Raw genomic sequence first — 25,579 nt, 5'->3', positions numbered from 1 at the left:
AAGTGGAGATGTCAAGGCAGAAATTTTTGAAAAGAGCAGAGGATATCTATAACTGCACATTATTAATAATCTCACCATTAATTCTGCCCTCTTAACACATAAAGAAGATCGATGGGCCCTAAGCCCATATTCTTCTCCAAACCCTCGGCTCCAGCTGAACCCCTGGTTCATCCGATCATTGTGACTCAACCCTTAAAGTGGGCATCTGATTAAGAAATGTCTGAGTAATCACCCTGTACAACACAGAGCACACCGTTCGCTTAACCAGCACAGACATGAAAGCTGACTTGATTGGCATGGGCTGTATCCAGCGCCATCCTTCCTTGCTAAGGTTATCCAGTACCTTCTTTAAATTATCATAATAAGCTTGAGAAGATAGCGAGACATCAGACTCCTCCCGCAGTTCCGCAAAGGACTTAAGTCTATCCCTTTCGAAGAGTCGACCCAAACAGTATAACTCTTCCCCCCACCAGTGCTTAGCTTTAGAGCTAAATGAATGGTCAGAGCTACATTCTTCCAGAGAGGGGAACATAATAACATAAGAAATTGCCATACTGGGTCAGACCAAGGGTCCATCAAGCCCAGCATCCTGTTTCTAACAGTGGCCAATTCAGGCTACAAGTACCTTGCAAGTACCCAAAAACTAAGTCTATCCCATGCTACTGATGCTAGTAATAGCAGTGGCTATTTTCTAAGTCAACTTAATTAAGAGCAGGTAATGGACTTCTCCTCCAAGAACTTATCCAAACCTTTTTTAAAACCAGCTACACTAACTACATCCCCTCCTCATTGGTATGTTTCCATTTTTCCAGTTAACCCTTAATCCACTGTAACAGTGACTCTTTTCTGACCTTTCACACATTAATATATGCCACTTGGCTTTTGCCCAAACCCCCTCACCCCACTCTACCCCAGGCCACCTCCTTATTTCCTATGAGGTACTTTCTCTGCGGAGGTAGGAGGTTCTGTGATTAAACTGTTGTGAGGGCACAACCTCTGGGAATGGCACAGGATAGCAAGGCTGGAAATAGGTGTGGGCAGTCCGGTGATATGGAACAAGGAACAAATGCAGGCTGGGCTGGAGCTCAGGAATACTGAAGCTGCATGGAGGTAAGGGTGAACTTAGGGACACAGGAACAGGGTACAGGTAAGGATGGAACTGGAAAACAGGAACAAGGTGCAGGTAAGGGTGGACCTGGAACACAGGAACAGGGTAAGACTGACTAGGATAAGGCTGGACAGGACACACACAGAACATGGAACACAGAGCCTGAAGGCTAAGAAGGCCTTGTGGGACAAGGCAGAAAGAGGCCCAGAAACAGAGAAGAGACCTAGGAAATCTTAGGCTAGGCTAGAGGTCAGGCAGAGCTGAAGGCTGAGAGGCCACAGGACAGAAACAGGATCAGAAGGCTCGGAGGCCACAAATCAGAATAAGGAAAAGCCTGGGAAGGCTGCAAGGCACAGGTGGCCAGAGCAGGGAGCCAAGAAGGACTTGATGCCGAAGCCTTGAGGCAGGGGAGAGACAGGGCTAAATAGGGCTGGGGTCTGGGTGTGGTGCAGGCAAAAGAGAGTGGCTGAGTGGGAGTGACGGGAATGAGTTTGTGGACGTCCCCTGGTGGCATGGAGGCTGAAGAACTGGCTGAGGTGAGCAAACAGAGACATGCTGGAGAGAGTAGTTTGAAGCCGAATCACCGGGGGCCTCCGGTGGAGGGGAGGCTGCTCAGCGGTTGGAATTGCAACATAAACTCTAATTGGAGACCTGGTGAGGGGGAGGGCGGCATTTTGGAATGAGCCTGCCCTAGCAGAATCGGAAGTGTGGGTGCGTGAAAAAATACTTACTAAAGTTCTTGAAGGTGTGTGAAATACCGCGCATACTGAAAAGTACCTGCACACTTTGGGGGCGTGGATTCACACATTTTGGAATCTGCACAGATGAATGTGCAAATTATAAACTACTGTATCAAATCTGCACAGAGTTGTCAGGGTTATATTAGGACAAACACCAGAAACTATACATGCATTTTCTAAAGGCGTATGTGAGAAGTCTGAAGCAAATGATGAGGCAAACTAGCAGGAAAAACGGTGGCTAACCATTAGGGACAAAATTGTGCTTTTATTTTTTTTTTTTACAGAAGAGCAGAAAATCTGTTTTCTTTTCATTTAAATACATTTCTTCCTGTTCATGACATTTCTGCGGTTCCCTTACCACTGCTATGGTTCAGGACATGTAACTAAGGTGCTGAATGTTAGAATTATGTGGTATAGGAAAGGATTTTTGTGGTGCCCCATGCTGTCCACTGACTGGAGAGCATATATAATGCAAACCCTATCAGAGAGTGCCAGAAGTGCAGGAAAAAGCTAACTACATTGAAATGATGGCAAGCAGGTGCACATGAATCACATGAATCCATTTCGTGCTGGCTCGACACCGATTAGTTTGTACACTCAAAAGAGCAAGGACTGCATCTTATGTGTTTGTAAGGTGTTGCATACGTTGAGTAGCACTATAGAAGCGATTAGTAGGGAAATACCTACAGTACCTGAATGTAAACCGGTGTGATATCTTGATTGAGATCGAATGTCGGTATATGAAAATAATAAATAAATAAATAAAATAAATAGTAGATATTTCTTTACCTTTCAAGGAAAGCTGTTTAGGCACGTGCATGTTAGTGCAAAACCTTTCCGCATAGTGCATTTCTTATGGCTACTCAATATTTTATTTTTCTGTTTGAAAGAAGTTTCCTCAAACAACTGCACAGTCACAATTGCCTTAGGCTTTCTTCTTCTTAAAGTGAATACTAAGCTCCCCTTCTTCTTAGTTGCACTCTGGTTGGGGATTTTGGCAAATTGTAAATTCTCTTTTGTGAAATTGCTGATTCTTTCCTGCAAAATTGGTTTGGTGTTTGTTACTGGGCCAAAATTGTTTTTCTTCCTGACTTGTTTTTACTGTGAAGATTTCTTCTTTTGATTTTCAGTTATCAGTTTTTCTCTACTATGCCAGAGAAGCAAGTCAGCAGTTTCACGAGGTGTTTGAAATGTTTGCAGAAAATGTCCTTCATAGATAAGCTGAATGCCACATATGTTTATCATTGGCTGGGCCACATATGCTTTATCATTGGCTGGGCCCATACTATGGAACACGATGCCCCCTGAACTCAGATTACAGAATAATCTCAAAACCTTTAAGAAAAATTTTAAAACATGGCTCTTTAAAAAAGCCTTCACTAAAGAGTGTGGAGGGTAGAGAATGAAAGTACAAGGTAATGCAGATGAGAATGAATTTACTCAATCCTACATTTAAGAAGTAATATTTCAAAGCGATAGTAACTCAATAATATACCTGGACTTGACCAACATTACTCAAATAATGATTTTATTTATGAAATTGTAACCGAACTTTATTGGCACCTGTTAGAATGTACGATATCCTAGATTTACTAACCTTAGTCTATGTGCCTATTTGTAAACCGTTGCGATGGTATATAACTTAGCGACGGTATAGAAAAGTTTTTAAATAAATAAAATAAATAAATATGTATGGGTGCGGGTCTTGACATATCTTTACGCGGCTTCTGTGCAAAGATGTCATTGGCTCTATGGTCCCAGAAGGAGAGGCTCCACAACTAACTCTACTTATTTATTTATTTGATTTATATTCTGTTTTTCTGGCATTTCATAGGGGATTACATTCAGGTACTGTCCCCAGAGGGCTCACAATCTACATAGCTATGACTAAGTCCAGCTTGAAGCAGGACTTAATGCCCAAGGAGAAGCCCAGGGAGTGGATTATGGTCATGCTGGTGACCAAAACTTGTCAAAGTGGTCCTTGGCTAATTTGATGCCTTAGACGTTGGACAGACCTAGGAACCAGAAAAAATCCGATCCTGTGAAGATAGCAGGATGTCAGTCCTCATGTGTGGATTACATCCAGTACAACTCCCATCCTGCGCAGACAGCAGGATGTCAGACCTCACGCGTAGGTGACGTCTAGGACAAGTCCCTTCCTGCGAGGACAGCAGGGAGTCAGTTCTCAAGCATGGGTGATGTCTAGGACAGGTCCTTTGCTGCGAGGACAGCAGGACGTCAGTCCTCATACATGGATGACGTCATCCGACAAAGCCCAGCGCAAATCTTTGAATTCAAAGATTTTAGGGCTGTCAGTGCTTTCTACTGAGCATGTGAAGCTGTAGCCCTTCCTGCCTCCCCAAACCCAGGCCACTGAGCACGTGCAGCTGTAGCCCCTCCCTGCCTCCCCGATCCCAGGCCACTGAGCATGTGCAGCGGTAGCCCCCCTGTGCTTCCCTGGTCCCAGGCCACTGAGCATGTGCAGCTGCAGCACTTCCCTGCCACCCCGGTCCCAGGCCATTGAGCATGTGAAGCTGTAACCTCTCCTGCCTCTGGAGGCCCAGGCCACTGAGCACGTGCAAATGTAGCCCTTCCTGCCTCCCTGGTCCAAGGCCACTGAGCACTTGCAGCTGTAGCCCCTCCCTGCCTCCCCAGTCCCAGGCCACTGAGCACGTGCAGTTGTAGCCCCTCCCTGCCTCCCCGGTTCTAGGCCACTGAGCACGTGCAGCTGTAGCCCCTCCTTGCCTTCCCGGTCCCAGGCCTCTGAGCATGTGCAAATGTAGCCTCTTCCTGGGCCTTCCCCAGATCTCATCATGCAGGATGGAGACAGATTTCGTCATCCCAATTTCCAGGCCCTGTTGCTCACAGTTGGATGTTGAGAGGTTAGTTCTACAACCGCTCTATTTCTCAGAGGATGTGTCTCAGGTCCTGATAGCTTCTAGAAAGCTTTCCACTAGAAAGTCCTATGGATTGAAGTGGAGGAGGTTTTCCATGTGGTGTGAGCAGAAGGCCCTAGATCCATTCTCCTGCTCCATACAAAAACTGGTGATTACCTTCTACACCTATCGAAGGCTGGCTTGAAAGGACGGAGGCAGGCTGCGCGGCTCGGCTTGCACAGGCTGCCGATTTTGCGCAGCATTACGCGCGCCGACCCCGGCTATGCGCGTATCTTATAAAATCCGGTGTCGCGAACAAAAGTATGCGCGCGCGTATTTTTTTAAGATCTATCTCAGCATGCGCTAAAAGTAAATGTTCAAACTCACAATTCATTATTCAGTAATGGCTTCTATCTAGCCACCCTCCCATGCAGGCCAGTTGTAGGGTTGACTGGTGCGCCACCACTCCAGTCTCAGCCATTGAAAGTGAAAAAACAAAACAAAACAAGGGCCCCTCACTCTCATACCCCCCCCCCCCCCAAGCACATGTCTGGCCCCCTCACACTCATTTCCCCCTCCCAGCACACTCATTCCTCCCCCTTCAGGTCCCTCTTCCTTTTGTTTCCAGTTAGGTGCTTCATTCCCTTCAGCATTCAAGCCTGCCGTGCTGAATAAAATCTTCCTTGGTCATCAGATGCTGTTGCTTGCCATCAGTGCCTGCCTGCCCATGTGCTCCTCTGACAGTGGACAGGCCTCATCCACAGCAGCAGCCAATCACAGGGACAGCTGGGCTCAAGTCCCACCCACCAAGCCCAAAAAATGTGATTGACAGGAAAAAACGCCCAATAATAAGCAATCCACAAATTGAAAAAAAAAGAAGCTAACAGCTAGAAAAAAAAGCCCAAACTCATGGGAAATAAGCGAGGTTGGCAACACTGGGAGAGCCTGTTCTGAGGAGGGAGGGGGCAGAACCAGCAAGCATGGCATTCTAGCCAGAGGTCTCACTCTCTTGCACTCTCCAACAGCACTCCAGCCAAAGGGGGACTCACTCTCTTGCACTTTTCAGCTTCCAGATATGCTCGGTAAGTAGGGAGCCAAATGGAAATTTAGGAGAAGGGAGTGGTTGTTGCTGGTGGTGGCCCGAACATTTGGGGCCCCTCTTTTTCGCTGCCTATGGTTGAAATCCTCTACTCAGTGTGCAGCGGCAGCCAAGAAAGCAAAAAGAGTGCTAGGGATTATTAGGAAAGGAATGGAGGATAAAACAGAGAATATCATACTGCCTCTGTATCACTCCATGCTGCGACCTCATCTTGAGTATTGTGTGCAGATCTGGTCACCACATCTCAAGAAAGATATAGCAGAATTAGAAAAGTACAGAGAAGGGCGACCAAAATGGTAAAGGGGATGGAACGATTCCCCTATGAGGAAAGGCTAAAGAGGTTAGAACCTTTCAGCTTGGAGAAGAGACAGCTGAGGGGATATATGATGATAGGTCTATAAAATATTGAATGGAGTGGAACTGATGCTCGCAAATCAGTTGTTTACGCTTTCAAAAATTACAAAGACCAGCGGGACACAATGAAGTTACTAAGTAGTACATTTAAAATAAATAGGATAAAATATTTGTTTACTCAATGAATAATTAAACTGGAATTCAGCTGAAGGATTGGTTAAAGCTGTTAGTGTAGCTGGGTTTAAAAAAGGTTTAAGCAAGTTCCTAGAGGAAAGTCCATTATTAAGGTGAACTTGGGGAAATCCATTGCTTATCCCTGGGATGTTAGTAGCATGGTATCTGTTTAACTTTAGGGATCCTGCCAGGTACTTGTAACCTGGATTGGCCACTGTTGGAAACAGGATACTGGGCTTTATGGACTTTTGATCGTGACCCAGTATTGAAAATCTGATGTTCTTAAGGAACTATTAAATATCCGCTCTGAAACTAACTTATTCTTTAGGAAGCGCTTAAAGACATGGGGGCAGATGTTTATAAATCTGCGCAACCACGTACTTTTGTTCGCGCATCAGGCGCGAACAAGAGTACGCGGGATTTCAATAGTTAAAATCTGGGGTCGGCGAGCGCAAGGCTGCCCAAAATCGGCAACCTACGCTCGCTGAGCCGTGCAGCCTGCCTTCGTTCCCTCTGAGGCCGCTCCGAAATCGGAGCGGCCTCAGAGGGAACGAAGGTTAGTTCTACAACCGCTCTATTTCTCAGAGGATGTGTCTCAGGTCCTGATAGCTTCTAGAAAGCTTTCCACTAGAAAGTCCTAGGAAGCAGGCGTAACTTTGCGCGCGCTGGGCCGGCTGCTGCGCTCCATGTTCTGGTCCGGAGGCCGCGGCCACGCCCCCGGAACACCCCCGGGCTGAAACCACGCCCCGTGGCGCCGCCCCCGAAACACCGCGTCACTCGCGACATGCCCCTGAAATGCCGCGTCACTCCCGGCACACCCCCGACACACCCCTCCATGCAAGCCCCGGGACTTACGCGCGTCCCGGGGCTTGCGCGCGCCGCCGAGCCTATGCAAAATAGGCTCGGCGCGCGCAGGGGGTGGGGGTTGGGGTAGGTTTTCGGGGGGTACGCGCGTATCTTACGCGCGTACCCCTTTGAAAATCTACCCCATTGCTTTTTGCAAGGGCTTTCTTTGGTCAATTGTTCGATTTCTGTTGATTAGAATCTAGTGATTTATTGTACTGAGATTACTGTATCTTTGGGGGGAGAGGTTAAATTTAGGGTGGATTTAGCGATTTGCTAATTGGGTTTATTGCTGTTTTATGAATGGATTAAGTTGATGTATTTGTTAGTCTTGTTATAGAGTTTTATTAATCCTATTGTGTTTTATTATTTTAGTGGTCACTTGCCTTGAGATCCCAAGAATGGAAAAGCAAGAAATTAAGCCTGAATAAAACAATAAAATAGGATGCAGAAAATTTGCTTACTGTGCTTGTTAAATTTAATGCTTCCTGTACTCTCTTGACTAGTTTACGTCTTTCTCAGGATGTATTCATTTTCTAGGTAAGAGAAACCTCTTTAATCATAAACAAATGCGCTTACAATATAATTTTTTTTTCTTTTATAGGTTAGTGAAGGATGCCCCCTGGGATGAGGTTCCTCTTGCACACTCTTTGGTTGGTTTTGCTACTGCTTATGACTTTCTATACAACCATCTTAGCAAGACCCAGCAGGAAAAATTTCTTGAGATAATTGCAAGTGCATCAGGATACATGTATGAAACATCATTCAGGCGTGGATGGGGTTTCCAGTACCTGCACAATCATCAGCCTACCAACTGCATGGCCCTTCTAACAGGAAGTCTAGTTCTGATGAATCAGGGTAAGTAGTAAAAGAGAATAAAGTAATTTCATGAAAAACCTAACTAACTAGATTTTCCTTAAAGTTTTGAAAGTGGGACAATGTCCCATTCATAGCAAAATTTAATTCGTACATTTATAAATGGGATCAATACCCTCTATCTTCTTTGTCTCTCATTCTATTCCTCTTCTACTCTTTTTTCTTCTGTTTTTCTGCCCCATCTCTCATTTTATTTGTACTACCCTTCTATTATTTGCCACTACACCTCTGTCAATATGTAAGTCCTCCCAGCTTTGTCTTTCTCCATTGACAAGCAGGATGAATCAATCACACAAGTGGACAATAGCACCAATGTGGAACAACTTTCTCAGAGCTCAGGGTTTTGAGCATGCAAGAAAGTTCCCATGCACCTGTCTTTGTATGAATTCCCTCAGTAATTTTTTATCCATTCTATCAATCGGGTGCGCGGACATGCGCGTTTTCTCATATTTTTGCCACCTCACATTGTTTTTCAAATTATCATTTTTTGCTGTTCAAATTTCTTCTTCTTGACCTTATTGTGTAATGTTAACTGAAAAAAAAAATAATAAAAGAATATATTACCCTATATACTTTTGTCACTGCAGTCCCTGAGCTCCATCAGGCCTTGGTTCAAGGATAAATATTTTTTCCTCTTTCAAGTTAGATTTTGATTTTGCCTTGACCATATTTTTAAATATGGGTCAAAGGATCCAAGATGGCATCCAGAGAGGTTGCGCTGTAGAAAGCTCTTTTTCATGGTTGTTTGGTTTCCTTTTACCTTTTCCTTGACCATGGTTAAACAGAAGGGAAAGCTGCGGGTATATCCCTCTTCACACTCGCAGCTGACGCTGATGCATAAGCCTAATCAGATAATGTTGGGGGCTGCTCTCATTGCTGCTGGTCTTGAGGGAGAAGATGTGTGTGGCCTGAGACCGATGCAGAAGTCTCATTGAGCCCCAATATTAGTATGCCTTCTTCCCTAGCGAATTTTGCTGTGACTTCATCATTGGGCATCTCAGACTCGGTGGGAAGTGACCAAGGTAGAGGTGCAGAGTACCGGGAAATGCCGAGGGAGAGATCTGTTGGCCTTGTTGGAGCTGGATCTGATGACAGACAGCAGTCGGGAGAAAGTGATGAGTTTGTTGGGGCATATGGTGTTCAAAACTCCCCCGCGGTGAGTATCCAGTGTGGTGTCCCGTAGTCCTCAAGTAAGTTCTGAGGATTAAACCCTTTGCTGCCAGCAGCTAGACCATGTGTGGTGAAACCCCCTCCCATTACTCCTGATAGTATTTGCACTGTGTTATCTTCAGTTGAGTCGATTCTTTTCACCTTAACTGGCACTATCAATAATATTTATGGTCAGACCTAATCTCAATAAGAAATATTGGTGGCCTATACAGATCAAATTGATAAACTGAAACTATCTACAGATAAAATGTCTTCTATCCCTTTTTCGTTGTTACAGGATAGTAATGTGATGCATCTCAAGACTGAAAATTTAGAGAGCTCTATTAAAAAGCTTAAATTTGCATGTTCTTAATTTTTTCATGCTTACTATGATTTCTCCTGCTGAGTTATTTAACTCATATCTGTGGGATATATTGGGTATCTCTCAAGGGACTATGCCTAAGATTTATAAAGCTTTCTACCTTCCTGCAAGGAGTAACACTGAAGTTGGAGAAGTAGCTCAAGATGCAGCTCAGGCAGTACTGCAACAAGCTGTAGTTGAAGATCTGGATATATCTGCTTTATTAGAATCTACAGTTGTAGATGAAGCTCATTTTGCCACCTTGTTAGTGACTTTCATCTTTACAAGACTGGGATTTGGTGTTTCACCTATTCTTTCATTCCATTAATTTGTTTATGGGTTGAAAAGTTTGTATATTTCCCAACTGCTGTAGAGCATTGCCAGATCACAGGAAACCTTTTTAGCTATGAAGCAGGAGGTTATTTCCATGGGGGCTAGATTTTACCTTTGATTTCCTTGTAAATGTATTATTTCTTTTTCTACTGAGAAGTCTATTTTCTTCGAACCTTCTCAGTTCCATAGCTTTGACTCCAGACGTCCTGGGGCTAGTTCACCCATTGTTACTTTGTAATGGTTAGCAGGGCTCCTTAAGTGGTCCATTCCTAGAATGTTTTATGTACTGAGTATATTCCTCTCTGAATTTCTTTTCTTTTTTAATTTTGTGAATATCTCTTGGATTCCATCTTATTGTGGATTATGTAGGTTTTTTTTTTCTTTTCTTTCACATGCTTATAATTTGTATTGTTTTGGATTGCCTTATTCATGTTAAAGTAATTCTTGTACTTGTTTTTTTTAAATATAAATAAGAGTAAAAAAAAAGGTCAAAAACAGCAGAGTGGTTTTAAGTGGTGTCTACCATGTGACTGAAAATGTTCATTATGAACTATCATGTGGCATGTATCTGACATAGGGGGCTAGCTCAAAATAAATCTAACTGCCCCAACTGCCCCATCTGCATCGGGATATCTCCCAGAGCTACAAGATTCCATAAGCATTTCCTTCAAGAGATTTTCTTTTCAAAGTCTGACTCTCCAGAGTTTTTCTCCTTGATTCAAAGATAAAAGCCTCAAGTGCTTGGTGTAAGCCTTCTGTACTCATTGAATGTGTCCACCAGCAGATAATCTTCTTGATCAAGAGAACTGCTTGCAGCATTGTCATCTTTTTCAATGCACTGTGACATGCAGCATTGACAAATTGAGTTGACCTCCCAAAGAAGGTCTCCCTCTATGAAATAGGCTGAGCTTTGCTCCATTACATGCAGTGACCAAAGTGACCAAAGTGTGTTGGTGTGTCAGTGCTGTTCACACTTAGCCAGGCAACTGGAGAATATACTGACATTGGTGCCAAAGAAACAGTGCATCGAAACAAAGATTTCTTCCCTGTCTAGAGATAGGCCACCTTCCTAAAAGTGTTCAGTTGCACTGATTGCACATCTGAAACATATTGGTGCTGACACTCATCATGCATCAACAGAGCTTTGATGAAGAAATGTTACTAGTGATGACTCCAACAAAACAAGAGCATTACCTCCTTCTAAGACTTAAACATTCATGATTTGAGGCTTCTGCCGCCACTTGCAGCACCAAGGTCTGTTGAAGGTTCTGAATCTATACCTTCCATCCTAGTTTCTGAAGCAGATGATTTTTCTTCAGCTTATATTTAGTCATGCCAACAAAGTTGTTAACACAAGACAAAGTTCAATGCTTCAGGAATAGCTTTGCCAAATACCTAAAGAACTTAATGACAATAATGCTTTTGCATCTGTTCTCTTCTATGCTTAAATCAGCAGTCCAGCTCATTCTGGAAGTTCTGCATGCCAAGCACTCAGCTGACACCTGCTCAGAAGAGATTGCACAGACCTATATCCAATTCAGTTGTTCATCTCTATAAGGCAGTAAATCCAAACTTTTAAAGTCATTCTAGCTTGAAGGTCAGCCTTCTCTGTCACCTATGAGGAACCCTTCTCCTTCTCCTCTCAAAAGAGGTCAGAGAAGCCTACACACTCACCAGAACAACTACTTCTCTCCAGCTTGGAAAAGTCTTGGGAACTCTCGTCATTCCCATTAATTTTTTTTCTGAAGACAAAATTTGTGCAGAACTTCCTTCAATCTTGCGTGATATTGTGGAGGGTTTAGAAGGAAAAGATCTTTTTTTTCAGATGACATGAAGATCTGCAATAGTGTAGGCACTCCTAAAGGAGTAGAGAGAATGAGAAGTGATGTAAGGAAGCCTGAAGAATGGTTGAAAGCTTGGCAGTTAAGATTCAATGTCAAATGTACAGAGTTCCTTGCCCCTTCCTTTCCCCCCTTTTACTTCTGATGAATTTGATGGGGGTGGGATGGGAGTTGACCCCACCCCACACTCTTCGATTATTTCTGGAGATAGGGGGCTATCCCCCTCATCTCCCTGCCTCTACTGCTTATGAGTGCTCAAAATTTTAATTTGGCCCTGAAAATAGGTGATGTATAAATCTTCTGTGAGGGACTCTCCGTGGTTCAGGTTAGAAAATGTTCTCTTTTGTCTTAGATTTTAACAGAATGCAAACCAGGCTACTTTATATGTTTCTTTTTTATCAGATTTCTTGTTCCTGATTTTGTGGTTAATGATTGGGAATTGCATTTAAATTTCTTACTACTTGGTTGGTGTCTTGTGGGGTCTGACTATGTAGTTTCACATCAGGAAAGTGCTGATCTGGTTTTGTGCATGCTGTCTTTCAGGTTATCTTCAGGAGGCTTACTTTTGGACTAAGCAAGTTCTGACAATCATGGAGAAGTCTCTAGTCATACTGAGAGATGTAACCGATGGATCCCTGTATGAAGGAGTGGCCTATGGCAGCTACACCAGCAGGTCTCTCTTTCAGTACATGTTTGTTGTGCAAAGGCACTTTGGGATCAACCACTTCAACCACCCGTGGCTTAAACAGCACTTTGCTTTTCTATACAGAACTGTCCTGCCAGGTAAAGCAGACAAAAAAAAATCAAATTATTCACATATTTGATATAAGAAATTATCTGTTTTGGTTTTGAATCCTATAGCAATACAATAAAGAGACAAATCTGCTCTAGTTAGGTATTATAAGAAACTAATGCTTTCAAGACACTTTTATTTTGATTTCCACAGTTCTATCTAGTTTAAATTTGTATAAAACAGAAAGCCAACAGAGTATTCTCATTTCTCTCTGGAAGGAAGAAAAATAATCACTTTTAAACCCTTTTGACTTTGTTGGATCTAAACTAAAGCCCTTAGCTTAATATATCTTCTTTTCATTTTTTATTTTCAAATTTATTAACTGCCTCTCCCAATTAGGTTAAAAAGCAGTGTATGAAACTCTTAACTTCAGACCCCAAAAAGTTAAAATTCGTCTTTCTAAAACTATTTACCTCTTCATCCTTTATCCTAAGAACATAAGAACATAAGAAATTGCCCTTCTCTTGATTATTGAATTCGTGCATCCTTGGACTGAGTTGGAGTTGGTGCAGGTCCCCACTATTGGCAGGTGGGTCTGGATGAGGCAGAGGCCCAACTGGAGCTTCACCTTTACTGACCAAGTTCCCCTTGGGTTGAGCCTTTGTTGCCAGGGTCGGCAGATCTTAGGTGAGGGCCTCTGCTGATGTGGTGGAAGTCTGTCGGCTCGGAGTAGAAGAAACACAGACGAATCCGGAAGCAGGCTGGGGTTAGTGGCAGGTAATGTTCGAGGATGTCCTGTAAACAGGCTGTGGTCAGTGGCAGGCAACATTCAAGAAGGTCCAGTAAGCAAGCTGAGGTCAATATTGGGTATCCGTCTGAAGGGAAGGCGGGATGGAGAGGCAGGACAGGTGGGCAGGCTAGAAAATATGGAAAACTGAACAACTGAAGGATGAAGACTGAAGAAACAAGCTCAGGACAGGAGATGAGACCATAAGGACTGCAGGCGAAGACAAAGAACTGGAACCAAGGATGAAGACAAGGAATAGGAGTTAAGGATGAAAATGCTGTAGCAACTCACACACTACAAGGCAGTGGCAACCTGTTGCTAAGGCATCAGGAAAATGTTTGCAGTGGCCTTATATAGTTCAGGGATGGCAGCATCATCACGAGGCACCCGTCGGGTTTTCCTGCTGTAGAATCTTTAAGAATACGGATGTTAGACGTGCACATGCCCTAGGAGTGGGAGAGGCTGTGTCGGTAGCATTCAGCTGTGAAGAAATTCAGCGGCATCCTGCTGTGCAGGAAGGAGCAGCAGACTGGCAGCATCCTGAGACCAGGGGAAATGTCTGGCCTGAGGGGTAAGTGCCCACTGACCTTACTCTTGGTGAATATAGATCATACCTTGCTTATTAGAAAGCCCTGACCAATCGTATCAAGAAAGAATATTTTTCCAAAAAAATCCAAAATTTCAATAACAATCCCAAAACTTTATTCACCATATTTCAGAATTTAACAAAAAACCCTACTGATAAAAACAACAGTTTACTGGAACATAGATGTAATGAAATTGCAGAATTCTTTAATCAAAACATTGTCAGTTTAATCACTAGTATCAACACTACTCAAGATCAGCACATTAGACTTTCTCCCAGAGAAACTACTAAATGGTTAGCATTTGAAGAAACCACCACTACTGAAATTGAAGCCTTAATTAAAAACCTTAATCCTGCCCCACATCCCATGGATAGCATCTCTATATCAGCATTAAAACCAGTTGCCTATACAATGTCTATAATTTTGGCCCCCATAATCAACCTCTGTCTTAAAGAAGGAAATGTACCTGACTGTATAGAATGTGCAATTATAAGACCAATACTAAAGAAAAATAACCTTGACTCAACTGATCTAAATAACTATAGACCAATTTCAAACCTTCCCTTTATTGCTAAACTCCTGGAGAAGGTCGTACAAAAACAGCTAACTGAATATCTTGATATTCATCCTATATCCAGCTCAATACGGTTTCAAAAAACACCTAGGTACTGAAGTTTTATTATTAATGTTGCTGACACAATTCTCAGGGGCTTTGACAGCGGCCAAAAATTCTTACTTGTACTATTAGACCTCTCAGCCGCATTCGACATGGTCGACCATAAAATTCTGATCGACCGACTTACAGAACACTACAGATACTACATTACCCTGCAATGGTCTATCTCATATCTAAGTAATAGATCATTCGAAGTAAAAATCCAAAATTCCACTTCTAAGAAAATAAACAAACTCCAGTGTGCCTCAAGGGTCATCTCTTTCAGCCACCCTGTTCAATATCTAGATGTTGCCAATTTGTCATCTATTGGCAGGCATGGGCCTGACCTACTTCATCTACGAGGATGACAAACAGTTTTTAGTCCCAAATCAAAATTCCATGGACAAAGCTTTCAAAATATCTCCATTTATCTATCAACAATAAAAACATTACTAATCTCATTAAGCTTATACTCAGCATAAAAAAGACAGAAATTTGCTTTTGGACAGACAAATACCCTTTGACAAACTTCCAACCTTTAAAATTGACAATAACTACACAGAAATTCAATTAGCAACATTTACATAGATCTCGGCATTTTCCTTGACTCAGAACTCAATCTTAAAAAACATATTGCCCAAAAGTGAACGATGGTTATCACAAATTATTAACTCTTAGACATTTAAAACACTTATTTCCATGAATGAGTTTAGAACAATACCACAATTATTAATTTTTTCTACCACAGATTACTGTAATTCTTTGTTACTCAGCCTCCCTATCTCAACATTATGTTCCCTACAAATCTTACAAAATTCAGCGGCTAGAATTCCAACAGGAAAGAAGAAATTTGATGATATCACTCCTGTGTTGATCTCCCTTCATTGGTTACCAATGAAACATCAGATCAAATTTAAAGTTCTTTGCTTATTACATAAAATTATCTATGGTGAGCAAATAGATTGGCTCAATGCAGCAATTCGATTTCATGTCCCAGAAAGAAACCTTAGATCTGTTGGTAAATGTCTATTAACAATTCCATCCATAAGAACTGTTCACCTCAGTGATGTCTGAGCTAGAACCATTTCTATAGTGGGCCCAAAGATCTGGAATACCCTACTGGCCACTTTATGGACCCAACCCAATCACAAAACTTTCAGAACAAACTTGAAAACTTGGCTATTTGCCAAAGCTTTCGAAGAGTCCAACCAATCATCAATATACATACTGTTGGTGAACTTTTTTCCTATCATTTATTTTGTACACTTGTCTGTCAATTTACCATCTCTACTCTTTTATTTGACTATTTATCTTTGAAACAATCTGAATTGCTACTAATTTTATTCTTTTTAATCTCTATGTATAATTTTAATTTGTATTGTTTTGTGCTATGTTTAACTCGCTTGTAAACTGTTATGGTGGTCCTCCGAAAGACAGTATACAAAACGAATAAAATAAATAAATAAACAAACACATTGATCATGTCTTTCCCAGACCCATAACACTCTTTTATAGACTTCAGTATTGTGATAGCAAGTTTAAGGGATAATGCTTTCAATAGTATCAGAATCTATACATTGTAGAAAGGGCAGAAGAAAGAGAGAACTATTGTAGAATCTGTTGCCAAATTCATCTCCAGCCTTCAGCTGATGTTGTTATCCACATGAACTATTTAGTCAGTCCTTCTGGCTCTGTCCCTCATGTCCCTCCAGCAACCATCTTATTTGCTATCAAGACATGTATTTATATTCTGGCTTCTTGACAGTCAGTTGCTTGGTCCTACTTCCAGTTTTATACTCTGGCTTTATTCTTGTTCCTCAGTCCAGAAGACTTTTTCACCTCCTGTTCTTGCTTTCAGCATTCCTGCTTGACCTCTTTTGTGTTCTTGATGTACTCTGGCCTCCTGCTCTATTCCCAGCTTGTAGCTCTTTGCTTGAAATGGGGTGCTATCCACATTACTCATGTTTCACCAACCATCAGAATCTCAAGGGGATAATGGCTGGCATAGGCGTAAGATACCCTGCTTCTCCATTTTCAGTGTCTGGCTGGATTTGACTCTCCAGATACCCGGCCGTAATCAATATTGGCCCTCACATCAAGCTCTGGACAATATGGACCCCCACAGAATTGGCTGTGGGTTTGGCAGCACAGGCTAAGCTCCTGGGATTGCTGAAGAAACATGGTAAGCCCTCAGAAGCAAATGAATGTGCTCCTCCAACCTGGATGGAATGTGGGCCTCCAACCTGGGGCTTTGTTGCGGTCTTCTGGAATAGATTAGCAGATTGGATCAAAGATGAGCTGACCTGCCGGGAGTTGCCTTTGGAACTGGATGCCTTGATCCTTTTGTGTTTGTGCCTGGTTGCCCATATCAGAGAATGACAATTGGAGCTCTAGTCTTCCCGACATGAGCCCTATGCTCCATGCAGACTCCTATCGCTCTGGCTCAAAAAACATTAAGGCTGACTCTTTGTCATGAGAGTTTTCCTCTTTGGAGACTTCTGTAACACCATCCTGGCCCCATTATGCCTGCCTCCCGGACTGACACAAATGCAGACAAGAGTGATCTGATGGAGAAAATCTTCCTGGAATTTTCAATTCAAGAGCTTCTTGGAGGGGTTCCCACCAGGCATACTTTAGTTCCATATACTTGTCGTCCAGATTTTCTCAAATCAAAGCATGATTCAAAACTCTCTGGACACCCAAGGATTAAAAAAACTTTTGAAAATATTTTCAGGGTTTTCTGGTGGCTTTTCTTGTGCAAGAATTGCATAACTTATTTCTTAGCCTATCTGCTACATCCACTCCGGCATTGGAGGTGTCGATATCTAGGGGCCAGGAGGGAACCGCTAGACATGCTGTCCCTATCCATGCCCCCTGCGGGTTTGTCTGGGAGAGAAGAGCCAGTGATTGGCCATCTCCAGTGGTGATGCTCTCGAAGACATCAGGCTCTTCAGCCGGTCTAGTAACTCTGGAATCAGAGGCAAAGGGTACCTGTCCCACCATGTGATGGCGTTGAGGCCACGGTAATCGATGTAGGGTCGGACTGACCCATCCTTCTTGGCCACAAAGAAGAACCTGGCCCCGGTGAGGGAATTAGAGGGCCGAATGAAACCTCTGTCCAAATTCTCTTGAATATAGGAAGACATGGCCTGAGTTTCTGGAAGTGACAAGGGGTAAACCCGCCCCTGGGAGGCGTAGTGCCAGGGACCTCATTTATGGCACAGTCAAAGGGCCGGTGTTCCGGGAGAAGTTCAGCTTTCTCCTTATAGAAGACATCTTCATAGTCTTGGTACTGTGGTGGGAGTGCTATGGGTGTGGTCAAGAGAGGCATACTGGGGCGAGGAATATTCATTAGGCAGGAGTCAAAACAAGACGGGCCCCAAGATGCGATCTGAAGAGTATCCCAGTTTATAACTGGGGAATGTTTCTGCAGCCAGGGTAAGCCCAAGATGATTGACTGCATGGATTTCTCCAGTATAAGGAAAGAGATCTCTTCCACGTGCAGGAGGCCGGTGTGAAGAACCAAGGGCTTGGTGCAGGTAGAAATACTCCCCAGAAGGAGAGTACTGTGAATAGAAGATACCTGGATAGGAGGAATTCGGGGTTGGATCCCAATTTGCAACTGCTAGACGAGGTCTGCGAGGATGAAATTCCCTCCTGCTCCGGAGTCGACCAAAGCCAGCATATCAAACGTACCCCCGGGGTAGACGAGGGTAACCAGTACAGAACATGAGGAGGCGGAACATGTATTACCTAGAGTCAGCTCCCCAATGATCCCTAGGTTCTGGCATTTCCCGGCCGCTCACCACATTGGGCTAAGAAGTGCCCCTTGCCGCCGCAATATAGGCACAGACCTTGAGTGCGGCGCCGTCTTCTAGAGATGTGCAGCAGGGACGGATTCGTCCCATTCGGTATTCGGATTTGTCGGGACCCAAATCCGTTGCATCCGTTCTCAGGGGACCCCGATCCGTTCATTATTTATGTATTTTATTTAAACCTTTTTTATACCGACATTCAAGATGGTTATCTTATCATATCGGTTTACATTGAACAAGGGTAAAGAGAACTTTAAAGAGAAACTCTAAACAAATGTAACTAGGAGGCTACCGGAGAAGGTGGTAGAAGAGATGAGAGAAGAGAGATAAGTTACATTGAACGAGGGTTCCTGAAACTTGGAGCAGGAGGAGAATGGAGAGGAAAAGTTGCATAGTAATAAATATAGGAATACACTGGATAATATATATGAGATAATGTATATAAGCTATCTGATAATATATATAGGTTAACCATGATAAGAGGAACAGTTGAATAAATAAGATAAATTATGAAATATAATAATAGTGTTACGAAAAAATAGTAAATGACCAAAAGTAACAGTACAAATTATATAGCACATCTACTATAGCGTATGTAGAGACAGATAATACATGAATTGTATTCAAAATATATATCATACATAAATGAGGTATGTACATAAATGAGGTAAGTATAAATGTAAAGCATTGAAATCTGCTGCACCATATGTATAGTTACATATGTATTCATTTCCCAAAAAAACTCCCATCCCAAGCCTTTAAATTTAATTTACTACAACCCCCCACCCTTCTGACCCCCCAAGACTTGCCAAAAGTCCCTGGTGGTCCAGCAGGGGTCCTGGAGCGATCTCCTGCACTCGGGCTGTCGGCTGCCGGTATTCAAAATGGCACCGATGGCCTTTGCCCTTAGTATGTCACAGGGGCTACTGGTGCCATTGGTCAGCCCCTGTCACATGGTAGGAGCAATGGATGGCTGGCGCCATCTTGTGATCAGGAGTCCCCCCCAAGACTTGCCAAAAGTCCCTGGTGGTCCAGCGGGGGTCCTGGAGCGATCTCCTGCACTCAGGCCATCAGCTGCCAGTATTTAAAATGGCGCCGATAGCCTTTGCCCTTACTATGTCACAGGGGCTATCGGTGCCATTGGTCAGCCCCTGTGACATAGTAAGGGCAAAGGCTATCGGCGCCATTTTGAATACTGGCAGCCGAAGGCCTGAGCGCAGGAGATCGCTCCAGGAACCCCGCTGGACCACCAGGGACTTTTGGCAAGTCTTGGGGGGGGGGGGGTCAGGAGGGTGGGAGTTTATTCTTTAGTGATACGTTGTATTCATGGGGGTTCGCCATATGTTTCGTGACCCCCACAAATACAACGAATATGGCATATACGTTGCGGATTGCCAATACATTGCAAACGAATGCACACCCCTACCGTCTTCTCTCTTCCTGCGAGATTGCACCTCGACCCAACTACATAGGCTCTATACCTAGGTCTTCAGGAGAGGCAGAGAAGGAGGGTACCAGTCGGGGAAATGTAGATCTAGAGTTACTGAGTTTACGACTTGACCTCCCTTCCCGAAAACAGATTCGGCGGTCCACCCGTCCAGCCAGATCAATCAGGCTATTCAGGTCATCCGGGAGGTCCCTCGCCGCTAGCTCGTCTTGGAGTCTTGAAGAGATACCTTCCAAGAATATACCGTGGAGGCTGTCATCCCTCCAGTCTAGCTCGGCTGCCAGGGTACGGAATTCCACCGCATACTCGGCAAGGGACCGATTGCCTTGGCGTAGCTGGAGTAACTCAGAGGCGGCAGTGGGTCTGCGAGAAGGCTAATCGAAGATATGTCGAAAGGCCGAGACAAACTGTTCTAGATTCCCAAGAAGGTGATCTTTACGCTCCCATAGCGGAGAGGCCCAGGCCAGGGGCTTCCCGTCCAACAAAGAAATAATATAACTGGTCTTGATCTGATCCGTAAAAATCTGGGAAGGCAGCAGATTGAATCGGATGAAACACTAATTGAGGAATCCGCGGCAGTACCCATGAGGGTGCCGGCAGCTGTGTGGGCGTTGCTGGTCCAGGATTGGCTGCGGCAACTGGCGCAGGAGTTTCGAGTGCAGGTGTTCCATCAATACGATTGGCCAGTCTGTCTACAGTCACCATTAGAGCATCAAGGCAGACCTGCTGTTGCTGCAAACGTTGGGCAATTCCGGGGATGGCCTTTAAGCCTGCCAAGTCCACTGGGTCCATGGCCTTGCAAACTGTTGGTTTCGTGGACCCTTGAGCCAGCTGGGACAGATGATGACACACCGTGGGAAGACCCATAGTGGAAGTCGAAGCCGGGAGGCGGCACAGAACAGGAGACCAGAGGGATCTTCACCACTGGAAGTCTGAGGTCCCCCCAGGAGGAGCCTGTGAGGACCCGAGCCACTTGGACTTATGTGCAGTGTCCTGTGGGTCGGTGTCTGAAGAAGAGTTCCAGAGGATAGAGAAGAGTAGAGCTGAAGCCAGGAGGCCAACTGGAACTTCACCACTGGAAGCCCGCATTCCCCCTGAGAGGAGCTCGTGAAGGCCTGAGCCACTTGGTCTTAGGCGAGGCCTCCTGGATGAAAGCCGGAGTCAGGAACCAGTGGACGAGAGCCGGAGTCAGAAGCCAGCGGATGAGCCGAAGTCAGAAGCCAGTAGTCAGAAGCCAAAGTCAGAAGCCAGTGGATGGAAGCCGAAGTCAGAAGCCAGTAGTCGGAAGTCGGAGTCAGAAGCCAGTAGTCGGAAGCCGGAGTCAGAAGCAGCAACTAGTAACTCTCAACAAAAAGTGAACCTCGTTGCAAGGTAAAGCATAGGCCTAGCTGCAGGGTTTAAATACCCCTGCAGCATCTGATGTCATCTGTGGGCCGTTCTCACTCTTCCCGCGCTGGCCCCTTTAAATCCTGAGCCCCCGTGCGCGCGCCTAGGGGACGGGGTCAGGCGCTGAGGATCGATGGCGTCTCACTCGAGGAGGGAGCACCGCGGCAGAAGCTGGGATGGGCCTTGCCAGCTGAGGAGGCGTCTCAGCGGCCCGGGCCTGCCCCGAGGTAAGTGAAGGGACCAGGGCACGGCCCTGGACCGTAACACTATCCAAATCACAAGTACCTGGCAAGTACCTAAACATTAAATAAATAACAAGTTACTATTGCTTATTAATTACTGTAGTAGTAGTTTATAGATTTTTCCTCTAGGGACTTAGCCAAACCTTTTTTAAACCCAGATACATTAACTGATGTAACCACATCCTCTGGCAATGAATTCCAGAGCTTAACTATGAACTAAGTGAAAAATAATTTTCTTTGATTTGTTTTAAATGAGCTACTTGCTAAATTCATGGAGTGCCCCCTGGTCCTTCTATTATCTGAGAGAGTAAATAACCGGTTTACATTAACTTGTTCAATTCCTTTCATGATTTTGTAGACGTCTATCATATCCCCCCTCAGTCGTTGCTTCTCCAAACTGAACAGGCCTAACTTCTTTAGCCTTTCCTCATAGGGCAGCTGTTCCATGCCCCTTATCATTTTGGTCGCCCTTCTCTGTACTTTCTCCAGTGCAGCTATATCCTTTTTCAGATGCAGTTACCAGAATTGCACACAGTATTCAAGGTGCGGTCTCACCATGGAGTGATACAGAGGCATTTTGACATCCTCCATTTTATTTGCCATTCCCTTCCTAATAATTCCTAACATTCTGTTTGCTTTTTTGATCACCAGAGCACACTGGATTATAGATAGTTCAATATCCTTTACTTCAGCAGAGTCTCCATTAATTTTCCCACCACCGAGGTGAGACTAACAGGCCTGTAGTTTCCAGCCTCTTCTTTCCTACCACTCTTGTGAAGCAGGACCACCACCACTCTTCTCCAATATCGCAGCACCACTCCCGTTTCCAGGGATCTATTGAACAGTTCCTTTAGCAGATCTGCCAGCACATCTCTGAGCTCGTTCAGTATCCTGGGGTGTTTCTCATCTGGCCTCATGAGCTTGTTTACTTTCAGTTTGCCTATCTCCTCCCATACATTCTGTTCTGTAAACAAAGTTTCATCTACTCCATCCCCATCTGGATAAGGACTATTGTTAATCAGCAATGGTCCTTATCCAGGATCTTCTTTAGTGAACACTGAACTGAATTTGTTTAATTTTTCTGCCATTTCTTCATTACTCTCCACACATTTCTTCTTGTCATCTTTCAGTTTCACTATACCAGTATATCACTTCTGGCCTCCCTTCTTTCACTGATATATCTGAAAAATGTTTTGTCTCCTTGCTTTACCTCTTTGGCCATCCTTTCTTCCACTTGCCCTTTTGATTTCCTTATTTCTTTCTTTGTCTCCCTCAGTTTTAACAGATATTCTTCCTTGTGTTCCTTTTTTTGGGATCCTTTATACTTCTTATTTATTTATTTATTTATTTATTTGTTTTTATATACCGACATTCAACAAAAGATATCACATCGGTTTACAGGGAACAAGTTTACTTCACACCTTAAAAAAATTGAAACCTCTACTACATTGTGTCATGGCCGCCGGCCGTGTTGGTCTGCGACCGGTGCTTGCCACTCACCGGCATGGTCGGGCCGCTCTCGGGACATTGGCTTCTGCCGACGGCCGCCCCCGACGCCTCTCTTCACGGCTGTCCCAGCCGCCACTGAGCCCGGCTGCGTCTCTGGCTGTCCTGCCTCCCTGATGTCGGCTCCTCCCCTGCTGGGTCTGCTAGAGCCGTGCATGTGCTCTCTCCTCTATAGTTAAAGGGGCCAAGACAGGAAATTGTCGTGGCCCCTCCCTGGGACTTCCAATAGCCTTTTCCTATTTAAAGGCAGGCAAGGTCTGCTCCTCAGACTTCACCTTGGTTTCTTGGCTCCTGGTCTGTTGTAGTTCCTGAGCTCCGAGTTCCTGTTCCTGGTCTCCGCTGTCTGTTCTCCTTGGCCCTGTTCCTGCCCTTCCGGTCCCAGTTCCTGCTTCTCCTAATTGGACGGATTCTTCTGGCTTTCGACCCCTGGACCGGCTTCCGACCTTTCTTCTGGTTTTCGACCTTTGGACCGGCTTCTGATCATTCTTCTGGCTTCAACCCCTGGACTGGCTTCCAACCATTCTTCTGGTTTTGACCCCTGGACCGGCTTCCGACCATTCTTCTGGTTTTCGACCTCTGGACCAGCTTCTGATCATTCTTCTGGCCTCGACTCCTGGACTGACTTACGACCTGCTGGAGGCGCCAGCTGTCTGGATCCCACGATCTGCAGGAGGCGCCTGCATTCAGACCCATCTCCAGTCCTCAGGGGTTCACCTAAGTCCAAGCGGCCCGGGTCCCTACGGGCTCCTCCCGGGGGGATCGCAGGCTTCCAGTGGCAAAGTACCTGTTAGCTCCTGCTTTATCTAGCCTCGCCTTCCGATGGTAGGGACCTAAGGTAGAGCCAACTCTACCTCGGACTAAGGGTCCACCTTCAGATCCGTAACACATTGCAATGACTTCCGTACAGTTCTGCAATCCACTATACTATCGACTTGATTACTGTAATGCCATCCTGCAAGGCCTTCCCAAAACTACAACTCAACCCCTCCAAATGCTCCAAAATGCTGCCACCCGTATTCTCACCAACACCCACAGAAATGATCACATCACTCCTGTACTCAAAGAACTGCACTGGCTCCCGATCACATCCCAGATCCTATACAAGACCTTTATGCTCATCCATAAATCCCTACACAACCGTAACATGCACTGGTTCAATGATTCTCTACTTTTTCGCACCTCTTCAAAACCCACCAGAAACCAATACTTGGCTGCTTTACACACCCCATCACCTAAACTTACAAACCTTTCTTCCACTAAAGGCTGTACATTCTCCATTGCAGGTCCAGCACTATGGAACACCATGCCCACTGATTTACGCCAAGAACCCTGCCCAAAGAAATGTAAACACAAGCTAAAGACCTGGCTTTTCAAACAGACTTATACCTGAACTGCCCCCCTCTCATAAAGCACCTGACCCATTTCCCCTTTACACCTCCCCACCCCTCATTTTCTGTTCCTGCCGCACCCTACACCATGCAAACTTTATACAGCCCCTCTCCCTATAACATCACCACATCACTTTGACTGTAAATACTGTATTACGTTGTATGACTATTTATGCCTTGATCTTGTTGACAATCTGTCACCCCTCACTGTTCTAATCTGCTAGTTCGAAGCTGTTTATTTCATGCCCTTATTTTCTTGACAAGTTGTCTCCTCTTACTGCTCTAAATTGCTCGTTCTTAAGTTGCTCATTATACAATTCATAGTTCTCTGTAAAGCCTGTTTGCTGCTTTTTGTTATGTGTAAACTGATATGATGTTCCCAACGAATGTCGGTATATAAAATTTATTTAATTTATTTGTTCCTTTTTTATACCGACGTTCATGACAAGTCATATCACATCGGTTTACATCAAACATAGGTGAAGTACATCGAACAGGGGGTGAAAACTTGGTCGGTAACAGAGTATTAACATTTTTGGCAGAACCATTGTGAGCAGAACAATTTTGAGCAGAAACCTAGAGTGGGAAATAGTTAGAGAATAACAGGGGAAATAGCGGAAATGTGCTACATAGGAACAAGGGATAAAAAGCAATATAACTTATATCTTAAGTATCAAAAGCTGTGTTATCACGAGAAAGGGGTGAAGGGAAACCTGGAGGGGAGAGTGGGGTGGAGGAGGGTGAACCCTGGATGGGAGGGTGTGGCGGGGGAAGGGGTACACTGTAAAGGAAACATAGGAGACCTGAAGGGATGAACTTAAGGGGGTAGATCGAGGGATGAAGGGAAGAGGGTATGGGGGGGGGGGGGGAGGAGGGGGGAGTAGGAGGGGGGGAGAGGTGGGGTGCAGGGAAGGTGGATGTTCAAATAAATAAATAAATGTTCAAATAAATAAATAAAATAAAATAAGTGAGGTTTTTTACATTGTAACCAAGTAGTAGTTAAAGCACAGTAAGGGGAAAATAGCATAACATTGAATGTTTAACTTTAAGGATGGGCTCACTTATTAAGAAGAACATTTCTGTATAAAATAACTTAACATGAATTTTAGGAACTTTAGGTTTATAAACATTTCTCTATAATATTTATTTAGCATGTATATTGGTGGCTTCATGATTATATACATGGCTCGTTGGATGATCTCCAGAGGGGTTCAGGAGGGTATGGGTGATAGCGAGTTGACATCTGTTTGTGCTCAAGGTGTTGTATAGGATTTTTGAA

At 44.3% G+C, this 25,579-nt stretch overlaps 1 protein-coding gene across 4 annotated transcripts in view; it reads left to right on the top strand.

Moving 5' to 3' along the window:
• The window catches only part of LOC115087720 (dermatan-sulfate epimerase-like), a 113,621-nt gene that overhangs the window by 22,382 nt on the left and 65,660 nt on the right, over positions 1–25,579 (top strand). For 3 of the 4 annotated variants that reach the window (XM_029595230.1, XM_029595231.1, XM_029595233.1), the window contains 2 exons: positions 7,799–8,052; positions 12,298–12,537. In XM_029595230.1, the coding sequence (XP_029451090.1) occupies positions 7,799–8,052; positions 12,298–12,537 (494 nt within the window). The remainder of the gene's footprint in view (positions 1–7,798; positions 8,053–12,297; positions 12,538–25,579) is intronic. The other variant, XM_029595232.1, reaches the window with a different exon arrangement.

Source organism: Rhinatrema bivittatum, chromosome 3, assembly GCF_901001135.1.
Source record: "Rhinatrema bivittatum chromosome 3, aRhiBiv1.1, whole genome shotgun sequence".
Taxonomy (NCBI): Eukaryota; Metazoa; Chordata; class Amphibia; order Gymnophiona; family Rhinatrematidae; genus Rhinatrema; species Rhinatrema bivittatum.
The sequence above is the reverse complement of the archived record's forward strand: the minus strand, read 5'-3'. Positions and strand labels throughout refer to the sequence as shown.